The sequence below is a fragment of the Eptesicus fuscus genome, chromosome 4 (genome assembly GCF_027574615.1).
Source record: "Eptesicus fuscus isolate TK198812 chromosome 4, DD_ASM_mEF_20220401, whole genome shotgun sequence".
NCBI lineage: Eukaryota > Metazoa > Chordata > Mammalia > Chiroptera > Vespertilionidae > Eptesicus > Eptesicus fuscus.
Window position 1 is genome coordinate 40798162 of NC_072476.1, and position 20474 is coordinate 40818635.

The window sequence follows — 20474 nt, forward strand, 5'->3', positions numbered from 1 at the left end:
TATTCAAACATGAAGGTAAAAATGCCTTCTCAAAGAAACCTAGTGCCAAGATAAAACTGAAGAGACACGTGCAGAGTCCAGTGCTAAGTTATAAATGAATAACATTGAGAAAAGTAGAATAGCCTGGAAGTAACAAAATACTTTGAAAACGTAATTTCTTAAGGACATCTCTTGTTTTATAATTTCTTTTATTTGTATTGAGATTACTGGAATCATATTGGTTACAAAATATAAGTTTTAAGGGAACAAGTCTATAATACATCATCTCTATTGTATTCACCACCCAAGTGCAGTCTCTTTCCACAACTATTTATAATAGTGTGTTGGTGATAGCATTGGAAAATACTGCCCATGGTTACATGAGGAAAGAGCCAGAGGCAGGGCCTACTGGGCATAAGGAAGACTGAGAAGGCTAAGTCATGGCGAGGTTCTAATGAAACTGCTAAGGTTTGGAAGTAAATACATATTGCTCTTAAGGGAGGAGACATAGTCTGTGGGGGGTGGGATGTAGAATGGAAAAAGTCTATAGAGTTCAAACCCTGTTTAGAGCCCAGCTGTTTCCAGAAGATATAGCTGGGGGCCTACAACAAGCCTGGAAATGAGACCTTCTGGCTTGACAAGAACACAATCCATGACAAGAGCCAGAGGCTCCCTCTTTTCCCAAGCCTCTGGGGCCATGATAAGGAAAAGCGTAGCCAAAGAGAAAATGGTTTGTAAAAATGTAGGAGACTATTCCCCATAGTGGGGGGTACTCGATAAATGATAGAGTTGTGTGTAATTTTCAAATCCACATATATACACCAATATGTACCTCACATATATCTCATGTTTATACATCAGTTAAATAGAACTGCCAATAACATATATATATATATATATATATATATATATATATAGCAATACCACTTTCTGTAAGATGTAAATGTGGGCCTCTTATGTGAAATGTAAGCATGGTTCTAAGCCTAATTTTCTCAGGTATTGCTTAGCCTCACCACTGGAGAGAATTAGGAATGTGCTTATCCTACACATAAAATAATTGCCTCTTTTCATTCAAGTCACCTACCCTCTAGTTTTGATATGAAGTAAACAATTTAAAAAATTCAAGTTAATGGTAGTGTTTCCATTGGATAAAGGGATCACTCTGGCCAGTGGATGTGGTGGCCCTGCAGTCCTGTGAATACTAGCTGGGTGCCTGGGGTGCACTGATGTCATACACTGGTCATAGAACACCACTGAAACCATGGCGATGACTAGCATCATAACTGCCCTGGTCGTGTCCTAAGCACTGGTCAGAACAGTGACTTGGTGAGAGGAGAGGCCTCTCAAGTGTCTTATTATTGATAGTAATTTGTTTACATTGATTGTATTTGTTAATTTGATTCTTTGTCATCATCAACTGACACACTGAGAGCAGGGTTTGGGTGAGAAAGGTATCTGATTTGAGTGATTCTTTAAAGAGTTGAACCATGAAGCATAAAAAAAAGCAGAAACATCTGGAAGGCAAGAATTTCATCAAAACTGCCAGAATGTCAAGAGGTATGTGTTACACACATTCTGGGGGCATAGGGTAACCAGGTAATGTTTTCTAAAGAGAGAGAGAGAAGATTCCTAGTTTTGATGATGGAGGGAGAGAGTGAGCGAGTGAGGAAGGAAGAGGGAGGATGGGAAGAGAGAGGAAGAAGAGCGAGGGGTGGGTGGGAAAGAGAAGAAGAGAGAGAATGAAGAAAAGGGGAGAAAGAAGAGAGAGGAGGGGAAGAGAAAGTGGGTGGTGGGAAGGAGGGAGGGAGGGAGGGAGGAAGACAGACAATGAGAGAAGGAGAGGGATGTGTGCATGTTGAGGGCCCAGGGAGTGTGAGAGTAAACTCAGATGCCTGGGTCATTGTCACTGTGATTTAGGACGTGTGCTACCTGTACCGTGTCCCTCTGGGTTACTCTGTTAGAGACATAGTGGTTGATTAGTGTGACATTTGTTAGAAAATGTATTTACCTGTATTTGATTTCTACCTAAAGGCATTGGTAAAGTAAATGTTGTTACTAGTTTTCTAATAGTATATTCTCCTGTTAATCAAGAAGAAAGTCTGGCTTTTAGAGGTGAGGAATAAATTGGGGGAGAGGGGGGACTTTGAACACTTAAACTCATTGTGTAGGGATGAGAGTTTAATGTCAGATAGAAATTATTTACGCAGGGGAAAAATTTTTTTTGTTTTAGATTATGAAGATGTAAATGTGGGCCTCTTATGTGAAATGTAAGAAAAAATGGGATACACACATGCAACACGCACACGCACACACACGCACACACACACACAAAAACAAACAAAACAATCATTAACAATGATGGTTAAATTAAGGAAAAAGTTTGGCTCTTTCTGAAAAATGGAAAACTGGAATATTTTGGTTACTATGGAGATTACAAGTAAACAAGTAACCAGTATATGGAAGAACCGTTGGTCAGGGGTGGGAGGGAGACGGATTGGAGTCAGCCCCAAAGTTCCAATGGTAGCTCACATTCCTCAAGAGAACTGGTATTTCCAACTTGTTTGGGATTTCTGCATCCTCTAGGGGACCTTTGGAAAAGGCTAACTTCATTTCACTTTCAAAAAATAATTGAACATATTTAGAGATGTTATTGAGCATAAACTATGAGACAAGTAAATGTACATTCACACCTTTTCACATATACACACACATATAGAATATAAATAAACCAGGGAAATATATATATTAATGTAACATAATTGCCCACTAATTATGTACCAGGCCCACTTTTTTGCCTCTCAAAAACACTTTATATCTCTACTTGGAGTAGATTAGGCTTTAGTGACTAAGACACAAATGAATCTCTTGCTTATATGTCAACTCAGCATATAGGTGCAGGCTACTAGGGCAAGTCTCCTCCATGGGATAATTCACGGACCTGAGCTGATGTAAACATTATTATTAACATGCAGCTTTCAAGTAGACCCAGGATATCAACATCCCAGTCATCTAGGAAAGGGCGGAGCAGAGAGGGGCACATGGGAGGTTTGTATGGTGATGCCTGGAATTGGCACTTGTCATTTCCATTCATTTTCTATCGCCCAAACGTAATCACATGGTCAGAACTACCTTCAAGGGAAGCTGGTAAATATAACATAGTTGTATGTCCAGGTAGGAAGGAGACAGCAGCCTCTGTTCCATTTAAAAATAACCTTCTTTGTGCAATCCCAGTCACCCATGATACTTTTTTTAAAATATATTTTATTGATTTTTTACAGAGAGGAAGGGACAGGGATAGAGAGTTAGAAACATCGATGAGAAAGAAACATTGATCAGCTGCCCCTTGCACACCCCCTACTGGGGATGTGCCCACAACCCAGGTACATGCCCTTGACTGGAATTGAACCTGGGACCTTTCAGTCCGCAGGCCAACACTCTATCTACTGAGCCAAACCGGTTAGGGCTCTCATGATACTTATTGACACAATAAATATTGCTGTGCCTTTAATATTTTCATAAGAATTGTATTACAATATCTGTGAAGGTGGAAGGAGTGTGTGGTCACTGAACTTGGCACATAGTAGACACTTTTGTTATTATTATTTTTATTGCTTTACATATTTTAACTTTACTTTTATCATTTGTACTATTACAGATGTTGTCATTGCCCAACTCCCTTAAGTACTGCCCACCTCCCCCCATACCCACTCCCCCTTTCCTGTGGCCATCACAACACTGTTTTCTGTGTCTATAGACTATGCATATGTGCTCTTTGGCTAATCCCTTTACCTTCTCTCATCCCGTCTCCCCCCTCCTCCTCTCTGAGAGATGTCATGCCTCTGTTTCTCATTTGTTTGTCAGTTTATTTTGTTCATTAGATACCACATATAAGTGAGATCGTATGGTATTTGTCTTTCTTTAAATGGCTTAAATCATTTAGCACATTAATCTCCAGGTCCATCTATACTGTCATTAAAGGTAGGATTTCCTTCTTTTTAATGGCCGCATATATTGTATTGTGTAAATGTACCACATATTTTTTTTAACTCATCTGCTGATGTGAACTAGGGATGTTTCCAGATCTTGGCTATTGTAAATAATGCTGCAGGGAACAGCAGTGCGTTAGGGTGCCCTTTTCTCCACATCCTCACCAGCACTGGTTTTTTGTTGATTTATTAATGGTTGTCATTATGGCAGGTATGAGGTAATACCTCATTGTGATTTTTTAAAATTGATTTTTAGACGAAGAGAGAGAGAGAGAGAGAGAGAGAGAGAGAGAGAGAGAGAGAAACATTGATAAACTGCCTGCTGCTTGAGCCCCAAACCAGCATGAAACCCCCAACATGGGTATGTGTCCTAACCGGGAATCAAATATAACCAACTGAGCCACACCAGCCAGGGCTAACTGTGGTGACTCTGTGCATTTCTCTGATGATTAGTGATGTTGAGCATTTTTTTTATATGTCTATTGGCCATCTGTATGTCCTCTTTAGAAAGGTGTATATTCAGAAATTTTGCTTTTTTTTTAATTGGGTAGTTCTTTTCCCGGTGTTGAGTTTTATAACTTCTTTATATATTTTGGAAACTAAACCTTTTATGATGTATCATTAACAGATATATTCTCCAATAGAGTGGGTTCTCTTCATTTTGCTGATGGATTCTTTTGCTATACAGAACCTTTGTGTTTGGTTAATGGGCAAATAAACAAATAACAAACATGGACCACACCGCTAATATTTTTAATTTTTCATCAAAGCTGAATTTACTAGAAGATGCTTTGCAGCATAGAAATAAGGCAGTGGCTCTAACTGAGGGCCAGAAAGCATGGGCGCCGCCTTCTTCCTCTGATGATTTATCCTGCATCCCATCTAAGGACAAGCTAAATGGTGCTGTAAGGGGGACTACTGAATAGGATGCAAAGGGAGGGTGGGATCTAGACAGAACTCCAAGTTGAGCTAAGTGGTTCTACCCTTAGTGGGCACAAGGCTGCACAGTACAAACTTCAAATGCTTCTGCATCTTCTTTAATGTAATCATCAGGGGGAGGAATATATTCCAAGGGAAAAACACTGAATAAGAGTGGAACAAGTCCAAGGAGATCACTGGAGAACAGTGTTCTGTTTGAGGGTATAATGGGACAGGGGCTAAGTGAAGAGAGTTTTAATCAGAGAAACATAGAAGAATATGTCCCTATGAGCCAGACAGGGCATGGCATGTTACCGGGAACATGTGAAAGCACCAACAACTTAAAACACACCAAAAATGGTAGGATTCCCCCAAAACTGAACTTTGGATGGAATAGGGATATCCAGTTGAAGACCCCATCACATCCATACATTTTCATAGCCCATGCTTTCACATTCAGACCCCTTTGCACTCACTGTCCCATCATTCATTTCATTGAAATCATCCACATGCATCTGAATTCTCCACGATCTCTACCATACAAAGAGTTGTAATTTATCTGACTCCTAACACACTAGATTGGTATCCCTGTTTTTAAATTTTAGGTAAACAGAAGTGCACAATATATACTTTGTGTCTGGTTCCTTTCCCTCTTCGTTATATTTGTGATATTCATCCATGCAGCATTTGACTTTAGTTTTTTCATTCTTGGTATCTGTATAGCATAGCATGAATATAATTTACTCATTAATTATACTTTTCTGAGCATTTTGGTTGCTTTGTGTCTGAATTACATGAAAATGTGACGTTCTGGGCATTGGATTGCAAGTATTTTTCAGCATGGACACATTTCTACTGGGTGAGTGCTGAAGAGCGGGACCACTGGGCCTAAGGTGCCATACTCTATTTTAACCCCTTCAGAACTCAATCCTTCATACTTCCAACTTCTAAGGCAATCACATGTTACTGGCCTCCTAATTTACACACTCTTTTTTATACTCTTTGCCATCTTTTGTAAAGCAAAGGTATTCTTTCTCTTATACACCTTCATTTTCACATCTTCACATTCTTTAATTATGCCCTCACATTTTGCAATTCCACTAGTTTCAAAGAGAACATTCTCAGTAATAAAATTCCATATCTAAGCCACATGATATGAAAAACACACAAATCCTCCATTATAGGAAATGCAATATACACACATAAATATGTACTGAACTAACACACCAAGAGCACATATACCCTCCTCAGTCACACAAAGCCCAACCCATATTCAGATTTGCAAATGCCAAATCAATCACACATTAAACCTTAACCCAGTGTTAACCAACACATTATAAACTTAAACACCCCACACGTTACCTTCACCATAGCATTTTACTACAAATACGAATAATACACATAGCGTACACATTCATGAGACATGGTGATAATAATGAGAATTGGGCTTGGCTGACATTGAAACTGGGACAATGATGTAATAATATAAAATAATTTCTTCAAAAATAAAATTCATCTTTTTGTATTTCTGTCTGTATAGCAACATCACTATAGGTAGCAATATACTGTAAATATATGGGTACATGCAGAATGCTTCATGAAACTCTCATCACTTACTTCCAAATTGTACACTTTTTCTTGAGGAAATTGGGTTCATACCCAACGTTTAGTTCCTGCACACTGTCTTTCAGACATGATATTAAGTTGTTGATAATCCATATAGATCTCCAGAAATATCACATGCAAAATACCCAACCCCACTGACATCCACCAAACATACCATATAATAACTATTTACTAATAGTTTGGAGTAAATGGAATTTTAAGTGTGATAGTCACTTTAATTTCTGTGAGAGCAAGTGTCATTTGAAGTGAGCATGCCTGACATGTAATAACCACTCAACATGTAGTTGTTGAATTGACACAGACCTCAGAAAATGCCTCATGTCAATGTTCTTCTTTATTCCATTGCCCAGGACCATGCAACACCCAAGAGGACACGCCTCAGCGTCAGTCACCTGTGGAGGCCGCAGCCTGTCGTCAGGCAGCAGGAGAAAGGCCTGACTTCTCTAAAGGTTTCATCTGTGTCTTCTCCCCATTGAAGCGACCCAGTCTTGGTAAGGATGGTAAGGAATACACAAAGATGGGATCTGAGCTTGGTCATGAGTTGTAGCTTATTTCTTCAGGCTATTCTCTACTTAGTTCACTTTCCTCTCAAAAACAGGAAAGGGCTTCAGGGCAGAAGGACTAGTACTAATTCCTCTGCAGAGGGACAAGTAGGGAGTGTGCCTTCCAGAACTGGGCAAAGTCCTTCAGCATAAATCCCCAACATACAGCTCTGGGACAGCTGTGGCTGAGGTAGAGGACCATGCCAAGAGGTATAAGAAAGTTTAATTAGAACCTAAGAATCAAATGAGTACAAAGATTCTCACAAACTCACACTTCTGTCCTCTTTCATACCTAGTTAGGCTCCATGCTCCTCCTTTTCCCTAGTTCTCTCATATACACAGGCCTTCGCTACTCATCTATATTTCCCACTCTCTAGCAGCATTACCTAGATACACTCTTGTCTTCATTCCTTCAAACAATCATTTTCAGACTCACCCATTTACCCATTAATTCCCTAAATAATCCACACAGGTAACCTAACATGCCCTGAAGGAAATGAAGTTTCATCTGTTGTGTCTCTAACCATATGGCTCTTCAGTGACCAGGCCTTAAGTCCTTCATAGAGCTGAACATTCCGAGAGTGCACACACATGTCCTCTAACATGCTCCCTCTCAAAATCTCAAGTAAGAACAGGTACCACTCCTCCACATGTTCACATGTGCTGTCATACTACATAGCAAAGATGCATACCCTCAGTTACCATCCCCTTTTCCAGACATGGAAAATACTCCCAGATAAGTCCCAGAATATGCATACCACTCGGCAAAAACTTGCACACAAACTACATTCTCATTTGCACATTGTTATACCGTGTAATCACATCAAACAAAGTAACCTTCACACAGGATTCTGAAATAAAATATATACATGAACTTTCACTCCACATGCTCACGTAGGTCATGGCCATCTTAACTCCTACCACCTTCACACACATATTCCAGTTTTCTTATGTTTGAACATTTCTTTCTGAGCATTCCAACAATCACATGAAAATGTTGCCTGTCCTGGAACCTTTAACACGCCTGCATCCCAGTCAGCTAGGAAGCAGAAGAGCCCAAAGGAGCACAAAGGAGGATTATATGGTGATGCCTGGAAGTGGAACCTGTCATTTCCCTTCATTTCCTATTGTAGAAATGTAATCTCATGGTCAGTACTACCTGCAAGGGAAGCTAATAAATACAACATAGTAGTATGTCCAGGTTGAAAGGAGACAGCAGTCTCTGTCCATTTTTAAAAACTCTTTGTGCAAACCCAGTCTCCCATGACATATATTGACACAATAAATATTTCTGTGCATTTATTATTTTCATAGGAATCATATTACACTATCAATGAAGATGAAGGCCATGTGTGCTCACTGAACATGGCACATAGTAGACTCTCCTTGTTTGTTAAATGGACAGATAAATACACAAATAACAAGCATCAACTACATCTCTATTATTTTTATTTAATTTCTTAGCAAAGCTTAACATACATATGAGAAGATGCTTCACAGCACAGAATAAGGCAGTGGCCCTAACTCAAGGTCAGAAAGCATGCAAGGCCTCTTCTTCAGACAGTTTATCCTGAATCTCTTCTAAAGATAAGCTAAATGGTGCTGCTAAGGAGGGACTATCGAATAGGATGCAAAGGGAGTTTGGGATCTAGACAGAATCCAGGGTTGAGCTGAATAGTTCTGCCTATTAGTCAACACAAGGATGCCAAGGGCAAAAACAGGAATGCTTCTGCATCGTCTTCAATAGGATCAACAGTGGAAGCAATACATTCCAAGGAAAAACAAGTAATAGGACTGGAGCAAGCCCAAGGAGATCAGTGGAAAACAGCATTCTATTTGAGGAAATAGTGGGAAAGGGCCTATCAGAGAAACCTGGAAGAATATTTTTATATGAGCTGGAAAAGGGCATGTTGTATTACCAGAAACATGTGAAGCACTAATAACTTAACACAGGTCCAAAGTGGTGGATCCTCCAGAACTGAACTTGAGGTAGAATGTAGAGATAACCAAGCAAAGATCCCATCACATCTATATATTTTCATAGACAATATTTCCCATTCCCATTCATTCCATATCAAACTCCTATGAACTCACTATCCCCATCATCTATCCTAATAAAAGAGAAACATGCAAATTGACCGTACCTCCGCTATACCCACAAGCCACACCCACCAGCAAATCAGGAGAGAGTATGCAAATTAACACACCAAGATGGCAGTGGCCACTGAGCTGGAGCAAGCAGTAGGCTTGGGTTGCCCCAGCAATGGAGGAAGCTAAGCTTCCCGCCTGCCCTGGCCAGCCCTGTCTTCCACTCAAGGCTACAAAGTTTCAATTATAGAAGATAAATAAATCCCAGATACTTGCTTCCAGCCGGCCCTGGCCTCCGCTCAAGGAGGCGCTGAAAAAAAAAAGAGGGGCTGGGAGCTTGGGTCACTGGGGGGTGATCAGGCCAGGATGCGACGGAAATTGTGGGTGATCAGGCTAGTGGATGGAGGGGCCATTGGGGGTAAACAGATCAGCAGGGGGGCCAGTTGGAGGTGATAAGGACAGCAGGGGGGGGCAGTTTGGAGTGAGCAGGCCAGCAAGGGGGCAGTTGGGGGCAAGCAGGTCAATGGGGAGGGGAGGTAGGGGCAAGCAGGCCAGTAGGGGTGGCAGTTGGGGTGAACAGGCTGGCATGGGGGGAAGTTGTGGGTGAGCAGGCCAGCAGTGGGGGGCAGTTGGGGGCGAGCAGGCCGGCAGGCAGAGTGCTTAGGGGCAATTAGGCAGGCAGGTGAGTGGCTAGAGCCAGCAGTCCCAAATTGTGAGAGGGATGTCCGACTGCCAGTCTAGGCCTGATCCCTATAAACCAGCAGTTGGACATCCTTTGAGGGGTCCCAGATTGGAGAGGGTGCAGGCCGGGCTGAGGAACACCCCCCCATTGTGCATGAATTTCATGCACTGGGCCACTAGTCTTACCTAATAGTAGACAAATATGTAAATTGCCCATACCTTTGCTACACCCAATCAGAGTGACTATGCAAATTAACCCAAAAAAGATGGCGGTTAATTTGCATACATAGGTGCCCAGCACCTGTGTCCCAGGAACATCCTGGCACCCAGGTCACTGTCAGATAATGCCGAAAGCGGACCCCCTGCAATCAATTGCAGGAGTGGAGCCCCAGAAATCGATTGCAGGGAGATGGGGCTCTGCTCCTGCACCAGGCTGAAAGCCTCTGGTAGAGGTTTTCGAACTGGTGCAGGAGTGGACCCCCTGCGATCGATCGCAGGGAGCTGGGGCTTCGCTCCTGCTCCAGGCCGAAAGTGTCCGCCAGAGGCTTTCAGCCTGGTACTGGAGCGGACCCCTGTGATCAATCACAGGAAGCTGGGGTTCTGCTCCTGCACAAGGCCCAAAGCCTCCACTGGACCCCCTGCAATCGATCGCAGGGAGCTGGGACTCTGCTCCTGCCCTAGAGGCTTTTGGACTGATCAGGCCTGGGCAGGGGAGGAGCTGGGGATCAGAGGGAGCTGGAGGGCCCTTGCCCAGGCCTAAAGGTTCGGCCAAAGGATTTAGGCCTGGGCAGGGCCCAGCCCTCGATTGGTGTGAACTATAGAGGAAACACCTTTTCTGACTGCACATTAGCTAAGCTTCCTGTATGCCACTGGTAATATTCTTAGTAACTTGGGTAATAAGAATCCAAAAAGGTGATCTAGGGTTTTTCCACCACACTTCTGGAGAAAAAAACGAAGGTCCGCTGCTGGAAGGCTAAGAAATGTCATATCCTGCTCTAGCTGGTTTGACTCAGTGGATAGAGCCTCTGCCTGCCGACCACAGGGTCTGGGTTGATTCTGATCAAGGGCATGTACCTAGGTTTCAGGCTCCTCCCTGGCCGGGGCCCAGATCAGGGCTCATGCAGGAGGCAACCAATCAAAGTGTTCCTCTCACTTTGATGTTGCTTTCTGTCTTTCCCTTTCTCTTCCACATTCTCTAAAAGTCAATGGAAACATATGCTCAGGTGAGGATTAAAAAAAAAAAACAGAAAGAAATTCATATCCTATGAAAGACACATCTTGAAAATGCCTAAAGAAAGTTGTCATTTTTTCTTGGTGAAGGGACTGGAGTCCGTGTTGATGAAAACACCTTGGTGGCTGTTGTGACTGGCAGTGGCTGCAGCAGCGGCGTGATGGGGCTGGTGCCTTACCCTGATCAGCTCGGTTGCCTCCCACAAAGGGGAGCCATCAGTAGGACATCCCCGGCAGGGCTTGATGGGGTACTGAGGCTGCTCCTCCCCCACAGTGCCAGGCTGGGTGACCTGAGGCTGCATCCCCCCACCCGGTGCCTGGCCAGGGGACCTGAGGCTGCATCCCCCACCCTGCGGGTCTTGACGGGGGTTGGGCCGGCTGGGTTTGGGTCTGGCACAATTTCAAGGCGCGAGCAGGTGCACAGGGACTTGACTCTGGATCCTGGGGCATGCCCCAGACTCTGACAGGAGGGAGATTTTCATATACATTTTACTCATTTTCTTTCATCTCTGACACTTATAGAGAAAGGGCAAATAGCAATATTAAAATATTTCCTCTAATTAATTCCCTTTTAATGTGCACACATTTCATGCACTGGGCCACTAGTATTACAGAATATTCTCTGCCATTATTTTCAAAGCACAGGTATTCTCTCCTTATACACCTTCATTTGCACATCCCAAATTCTATAATTATTCTCTCACATTTTGGAAATACACTAACTGCTCTAGTCTCAAAGAGAATATTCTTAGTAATAACATTCCTTATCTAAACAACATAATATATAAAGCACATAATTATTATAATAATACAATATACACACATAAATATGTGCTGAACTCACACAGACACAAAAAGCACACATACTCTCCTCAGTCACACAAAGCTCATTCTGCATTTACATTTACAACAACAAATTAATAACACAATATACCGGTTTTAACCAACACATTATAAACTTAAACACCAAGTACATTACATTTACCATGCATTTTGTTAAAAATTTGAATAATACTATAGCACACACAATCATGGGACATGATGATAATATTAAACAGTGAATTAAGGAGCAGTGAGCTTGGCTAAGATTGAAATGGACAGTGACATAATAGTGAATAATTTCTTCAAAAATAAAAATTTATTCCTTTGCAGCTCTGTCAGTATATCTATATCAGTATAGATAGCAATGTAAATATATGGATATTCATTAAGAACTTCATGAAAGTCACACTATATATATCCTAAATGCACAATTTTTCATGAAGAAATTGAGTAGGTATCCCCCTTTTAATCCTTGTATACTGTCTTTCAGGCATGATTCAAAGTTGTTGGTAATCTATATAGATAGATCTACAGAAATATCACATGTAAGATACCCAATCCCACTGATATCCACCAAACACACCATTTCACAACAGTTTACATATCTTTTGGAGTAAATCAAATTTTAAATAAAAAGTCACCTTAATTTCTGTGAGAACAAGTGTCAAGTGAAATGATCATGCCTGATATGTAATGTCCACTCAACATGTAGTTTTTCAATTGACAAAGACCCCAGAAAATGCCTCATTTAAGTGTTCTTTTTTATTCCATTTCCCAGGACCATGCAACACCAAAGACGATGCACTTCAACCCAAGTCACCTGAGGAGACCCCATCCTGTAGTCAGGCAGCAAGAGAAAAGTCTGCCTTCTCTGAACCTTTCGTCTGTGTTTTCTCACCATCTAAGCATCCACATATTGATGAGGATGGTAAGGAATAAACAAAGGTGGGATCTGAACTTAATCAAGAGATGTAGCTCAATGGCTCAGCCTACTCTCTACTTAGTTCATTTTCCCCTCAGAAACAGAAAAGGGGCTTCAGGGAAGAAGGACTAGGACTAAGGCTCCTGCAGAGGGACAAGTAGGCAGTGTGCCTTCAAGGACAGGGCAAGGTCGCTCAGCACACATTTCCAAAATATCAGGCCGGGGACAGCTGGAACTGAGGCAATAGACAGTGCTGACATGGATGTGTGTGTGTGTGTGTGTGTGTGTGTGTGTGTGTGTGTGTGTGTGTGTGTGTGATATTTTACTCAGATCTTACCCTCAGAGAAGCACAAACTGAGATCCTCACAAACTCACTCACACATCTGTCCTCCTTCATACCAGATAGGGCTCTGTATGTCCTGCATATCCCTTGTTCTCTCATGTACACAGGCTTTCAGTCTTCATCGGTCTTTCCCATTCTCCAGCAGCTTCACGGAGTATACGCTTACCTTCATTTCATCACATAATCATTATCAGACTCACCCATGCACACGCGAATTCCATAAATAATCCACATCCCTTCACACAGATAACCTTTTTAGGTCAAAGTCTAATAAAGTTATATACCCTGAAGAAAATTTACTTTCATCTGTTGCCTTTCTATTCTAAATGGCACTTCTGATACCAGGCCTTCAGATATCCACTGAACTCACATTCTGAGATCTCATACACACCTCCCCTAACACTCTCAGTCTCACGGTCTTAGAGTAAGAACAAGTACCAGTCCTGCACCATTCACATGTGCTGTCATACCGAATTGCAAACATGCACACACTCTTTCCCCATCCTCCTTACCAACATGGAAAACACTCACCATAAATATTCTAATACATACATACAATTCCAAAAATACTTGCATACAAAACTACATCCGCATTCCCACATTGTTATACCAGGTAAACACCTCAAAGTATCCCACACACTGAATTCTGAAATATAATCTGTGCATGGACTTTCACTCCAAATTCTCCTGTGGACATCTTAACCCCTATAGCCTTCACACACCTCATCTACCTTTCTTATGGTGGAAATTTTCTTTCCCACTATGCCATCAACCACATCGAAAAGTTTCCTGTGCTGGAGCCTTTGAGAAGCCTGCATTCCAGGCAGTTAGGAAACAGAAGAGCACACAGGGGCACTTACAGGGTTTGTATGGCGAAGCCTGAAATGGCACATGTCATTTCATTCACTTTCCATTGTAGAAATGTAATCTCGTGGTCAGAACTACCTGCAAGGAAAGCTCACAGAGATAAGATAGTTGTATGTCCAGGTTGAAAGAAGACAGCAATCTCTGTTCCATTTTCAAAGAAGCCACTTTGAACAAACCCAGTTACTCAGGACATATATCGGCACAATAACTACTTCTGTGCACTTAATATTTTCATAGGAACCACATTACACTATCCATCCAGGCTTGTGTGTGCGCAATGACATATGGTACATACTAGACTCCTTGATGAATGGACAGATGAATACACAAATAACAATCATGGACTGCATAGCTATTATTTTTATTTAATTTCTCAGCAAAGCTGAATTCACGAGAAGGTGCTTTGCAGCGCGGACACAAGGCCGTGGCCCTAACTCAACGCCAGAAAGCACGGAAGGCCTCTTCTTCACAAAGCATCTCTTCTAAAGACCAGGGAAACGATGCTGGTAAGGAGGGACTATTGAGTAGGATGCAAAGGGAGGTGGGATCTAGACAGAACCCGGAGTTGAGCAGAGCGTTTCTGCCCATTAACCAAAAATAGGCTGCCCAGTACAAACAGATACTCCAATGATTCTGCATCTTCTCAGTGGGATCAGCAGGGAAGCAATACTTTCCCAGGAAAAACATTGAAAACAGCTGGAGTGAGCCCAAGGAGATCAGTGGAGAACAGTGTTCTATTTGAGGAAATAAAGGAAGAGGGCCTAAGGGGATGAGAGTTTTATCAGAGAAACATGGAAGAATATGTTCCTGTGAGCTGGCCAAGGACATGTCACATTACCAGAATCCTGTGAAGCACTAACTTATCAAAGGCCCAATGTGGTAGGAGGATCCTCAAGAACTGAACTTGAGGTAGAGTGCAGAGATACCCAGACAAAGACACCATCACATCCGTATATTTTCATAGCCAGTGTTTCCAATTCACATTCATCCCATATAAGACCCCTTTGCTGTCACTGTCCCATCATTCATTTCCCTACAATCTTCCACATGCATCTAAATTTTCCATGCTGGATTTTTGTCCATACCATGCAAACAGGTCTAATTTCTCTGACTCCTAAGACCCTAGATTAGTATCCTTGCTTTTACATTTTATGGAAATAGAAGGGCACAATATATACTTTGTGTCTAGCTGCCATCACTAATCACTATATTTTTGGGATTTATCCATGTTGCGCATGACGTTAATTTTGTTCCTTTTTGGTACATGTATATCATGGCAAGAATATTATATTTTCATTGACTATAATTATCTGATCATTAGGGTTGCTTTCAGTCTGAACTGCTTGAAAAAGTGATGTTGTGGGTATCCTATTGCATGTATTTTTCACTATGGACACATTTCTATTTGGTGAAAGCTTAAGAGTTAGACTGCTAGGCCTTAGTTCCCATATTTTATCTTAATCCCTTCAGAACTCAATCTTTCATACTTTTAATTTCTAATGCAATCACATGTTACCACACACCTAATGTTACACATCCTACTCTGAACTCTATGCCATTTTTTCAAAGCACAGGTATTATTTCTTTTATATGCCGTCATGTTCACATCCCCTTTCATTATTCCCTCACATTTTGCAAATACACTAACTGCTCTTAGTCTCAGAGTATATTCTCAGTAACAACATTCCTTATCTAAACAACATGATATATAAAGCGCATAAATATATTATTATTGATAATAAAATCTACATTATCAATAGTGATATATTGATATATTCATGTGTGCTAAACTAACACATAAAGCACACGCAACTTTAACCTTCTAAGTCACACAAAGTTCACCCACTTCACATTAGCAAATACCAAATCAACCTTACATTAAACCTTAACCCGGTTATAACCAACACATTATGCATTTAAACAGCAAGCACATTACAGTCAAATAACACTTTGGTACCTAATCCCACTGATATTCACAAAACACACCATTGAGCAAGTTTACTTACAGTTTGCAGTTAATGGAATTTGAAATGGAAAGCTCGTATTAATTTCTATGAGAAGTGGTGTCATGTGTAGTAATGATGCCTCACATGTCATGTCCACTCAACATGTAATTCTTGAATTGACACAGACCTCGGCAAATGCCTCATCTCAATGTTCTATTTTATTCCATTGCCCAGGACGCTGCATCACCCAAGACAACGTGCCTCAGCCTGAGCCACCCGTGGAGGCCACAGCCTGTAGTCAGGCAGCAGGAGAAAAGTCTGCCTTCTCAGAACATCTTATCGGCGTCTCCACCCCAACCAAGCGTCCCCGTCGTGATGAGGATGGTAAGGAATAAACAAAGGTGGGATCTGAAATTAATCAAGAGATGTAGCTCAATGGCTCAGCCTACTCTCTACTTAGTTCATTTTCCCCTCAGAAACAGAAAAGGGGCTTCAGGGAAGAAGGACTAGGACTAAGGCTCCTGCAGAGGGACAAGTAGGCAGTGTGCCTTCAAGGACAGGGCAAGGTCGCTCAGCACAAATTTCCAAAATAGCAGGCCGGGGACAGCTGGAACTGAGGCAATAGACAGTGCTGACATGTGTGTGTGTGTGATATTTCACTCAGACCTTACCCTCAGAGAAGCACAAACTGAGATCCTCACACACTCACTCACACATCTGACCTTCTTCATACCAGGTAGGGCTCTGCATGTCCTGCATATCCCTGGTTCTCTCATATATACAGGCTTTCAGTCTTCATCGGTCTTTCCCATTCTCTAGCAGCATTACAGAGTATACGCTTACCGTCATTTTATCACATAATCATTATCAGATTCACCAAGGCACACGCGAATTCCATAAATAATCCACATCCCCTCACACAGATAACCTTTTTAGGTCCAAATCTAATAAAGTTATATGCCCTGAAGAAAATTTACTTTCATCTGTTGCCTTTCTAATCTACATGGCACTTCAAATACCAGGCCTTCAGATATCCACTGAACTCACATTCTGAGATCTTATACACACCTCCCCTAACACTCTCAGTCTCACGGTCTTAGAGTAAGAACAAGTACCAGTCCTGCACCATTAACATGTGCTGTCATACCGAATTGCAAACATGCACACACTCTTTCCCCATCCTCCTTACCAACATGGAAAACACTCACCATAAATATTCTAATACATACATACAATTCCAAAAATACTTGCATACTAAACTACATCCGCATTCCCACATTGTTATACCAAGTAAACACCTCAAAGTATCCCACACACTGAATTCTGAAATATAATCTGTGCATGGACTTTCACTCCAAATTCTCCTGTGGACATCTTAACCCCTATGGCCTTCACACACCTCGTCTACCTTTCTTATGGTGGAAATTTTCTTTCCCACTATGCCATCAACCACATCGAAAAGTTTCCTGTGCTGGAGCCTTTGAGAAGCCTGCATTCCAGGCAGTTAGGAAACAGAAGAGCACACAGGGGCACTTACAGGGTTTGTATGGCGAAGCCTGAAATGGCACATGTCATTTCCATTCACTTTCATTGTAGAAATGTAATCTCGTGGTCAGAACTACCTGCAAGGAAAGCTCACAGAGATAAGATAGTTGTATGTCCAGGTTGAAAGAAGACAGCAATCTCTGTTCCATTTTCAAAGAAGCCACTTTGAACAAACCCAGTTACTCAGGACATATATCGGCACAATAACTACTTCTGTGCACTTAATATTTTCATAGGAACCACATTACACTATCCATCCAGGCTTGTGTGTGCGCAATGACATATGGTACATACTAGACTCCTTGATGAATGGACAGATGAATACACAAATAACAATCATGGACTGCATAGCTATTATTTTTATTTAATTTCTCAGCAAAGTTGAATTCACGAGAAGGTGCTTTGCAGCGCAGACACAAGGCAGTGACCCTAACTCAACGCCTGAAAGCACGGAAGGCCTCTTCTTCACAAAGCATCTCTTCTAAAGACCAGGGAAACGATGCTGGTAAGGAGGGACTATTGAGTAGGATGCAAAGGGAGGTGGGATCTAGACAGAACCCGGAGTTGAGCAGAGCGTTTCTGCCCATTAACCAAAAATAGGCTGCCCAGTACAAACAGATACTCCAATGATTCTGCATCTTCTCAGTGGGATCAGCAGGGAAGCAATACTTTCCAAGGAAAAACATTGAAAACAGCTGGAGTGAGCCCAAGGAGATCAGTGGAGAACAGTGTTCTATTTGAGGAAATAAAGGAAGAGGGCCTAAGGGGATGAGAGTTTTATCAGAGAAACATGGAAGAATATGTTCCTGTGAGCTGGCCAAGGACATGTCACATTACCAGAATCCTGTGAAGCACTAACTTATCAAAGGCCCAATGTGGTAGGATCCTCAAGAACTGAACTTGAGGTAGAGTGCAGAGATACCCAGACAAAGACACCATCACATCCGTATATTTTCATAGCCAGTGTTTCCCATTCACATTCATCCCATATAAGACCCCTTTGCTGTCACTGTCCCATCATTCGTTTCCCTACAATCTTCCACATGCATCTAAATTTTCCATGCTGGATTTTTGTCCATACCATGCAAACAGGTCTAATTTCTCTGACTCCTAAGACCCTAGATTAGTATCCTTGCTTTTACATTTTATGGAAATAGAAGGGCACAATATATACTTTGTGTCTAGCTGCTATCACTAATCACTATATTGTGGGATTTATCCATGTTGCGCATGACGTTAATTTTGTTCCTTTTTGGTACATGTATATCATTGCATGAATATTATATTTTCATTGACTATAATTATCTGATCATTAGGGTTGCTTTCAGTCTGAACTGCTTGAAAAAGTGATGTTGTGGGTATTCTATTGCATGTATTTTTCACTATGGACACATTTCTATTTGGTGAAAGCTTAAGAGTTAGACTGCTAGGCCTTAGTTCCCATATTTTAACTTAATCCCTTCAGAACTCAATCTCTTTAGGTCAAACTCACATAGATAACCTCTTCAGGTCAAACTCACATACCCTAAAGGATAGGAACTTTCATTTCTTGTGCCCCTAGCTAACCATATCACTGCATCCACCAGGCCTGAGCCCTTCATAGAGCTGAACACTCTGAGAGCACATACACACCTCCCCTAACACTCTCAATCTCACTGTCTCGCAGTAAAAGCAGGTACCACTCCTGCACTGTTCACATGCGCTGTCACACCACAGAACAAGCATGCACTCACCCATTTGCCATCCTCTTTTAGCAACATGGAACACTTCCCAGATATGTCCAAGAATATACATACAACTCTACATGAACATGCTAATCATCCTCATTCTTTCAGTTATACCATGTAAATACCTCAAATATAGCACACCACACATAGAATTCTGAAGTATCACATATATATCTATTTTTACTTCACATGGTCACATATTGCATTTGTACCTTCACCCCTACAGTCCTTACATATATTTTCTAATCCTTTTATGTTTCAAATTTTCTTTCCTAGAAATCAAGGAGATGCCTATATCCCAGGACTCGCAGCAAACGGAGGACTCCTCTGACTATTTACATACCTACATGCCATCCCATGTGCTTAATAATAACGAGCCCTTTCTGTCCCCAGCACATGGGACAGAGGTTAGGCTCATGAAAATTTACTATATGCGTGTACAATTGAAAAGGGGTGTGGCCGTCTCATTCCATACAAAGGAAGGGTTGGTGCCTCTCTCAAAAAAGATCAAAATGGAAGAAATGACCTATCTTGGAAAGGTCCATAAAGATGTCCCTTTCTCTCACATGTCTGAGAAGAAACACCTAATTGCCCGTGAGCCAATGTTAGACAGCAGAGCCCAGGAGAAAAGCGGGGAGGCTGACCGTCCAGCACAGCCTCCAGCTCTGGGCGGGTATCCCAGGGCTAAGACGCCTGAGTGGCTGGTGGCCCTGGACAGTGGGTTCAGGTGCATGGCCTGCTGCCGGGTCTTCCCCACCTTAGAAGTCCTCCAGGAGCATGTGGAGTGCGGGGTCAGGGAGGGCTTCAGCTGCCATGTTTTCCATAGGGCCATGGCTCATCGAAAGTACAAAGAGCGTATGAGGAAGAAGGAGGAGAAAAAAAGAAGGCAACGTTTAGATTCCAGAAGGAAGAACATTATGGCATGAAGACAAACTTGTACAACTAAGTAGACTGTTTTTCAGCTCCTAAAAGAGAGGACGTGAAGGTTAGACTCCACTGAGGAGGCTTCATTCCCTTAGAGCAGACATAGTATCCAACCTTTTTACTCATATCTACCACCACCATCTCTACACCCCTACCACCTGTCTCAGCAGACAGCCCCTTGTAATACCATCCACCACTTTCCTGAGGGACATGAAAGGAGACCACACCATCCCAAATACTGCCTTTCCTCTATCCAAGTTTATTATATACCATCCTTGATGCATGCTTGATGCAAAAGACTATAAACACTATACAATTTTGATAGTAC

General features: G+C 41.9%; 1 protein-coding gene across 1 annotated transcript; it reads left to right on the plus strand.

The window, feature by feature from the left end:
• Window positions 1-1281: 1281 nt before the first annotated feature.
• LOC129148677 (protein FAM170A-like) lies at window positions 1282-20148 on the plus strand. Its single transcript, XM_054714175.1, has 6 exons — window positions 1282-1536; window positions 6860-7000; window positions 12651-12800; window positions 14382-14510; window positions 16185-16334; window positions 19499-20148. Exons 1-6 carry the CDS (start codon window positions 1467-1469, stop codon window positions 20146-20148), a joined length of 1290 nt encoding a protein of 429 aa, XP_054570150.1. The 5' UTR covers window positions 1282-1466.
• The last annotated feature ends 326 nt before the right edge of the window (window positions 20149-20474 follow it).

Coding starts and splice junctions, on each gene's coding strand:
- LOC129148677 (XM_054714175.1), top strand. CDS start 1,467: ATGAAGCATAAAAAAAAGCAGAAACATCTGGAAGGCAAGAATTTCATC. Junction 14,511..16,184: donor AGACCAGGGAAACGATGCTG/GTAAGGAGGGAC, acceptor TCCATTGCCCAG/GACGCTGCATCACCCAAGAC. Junction 16,335..19,498: donor TCCCCGTCGTGATGAGGATG/GTAAGGAATAAA, acceptor TTTCTTTCCTAG/AAATCAAGGAGATGCCTATA.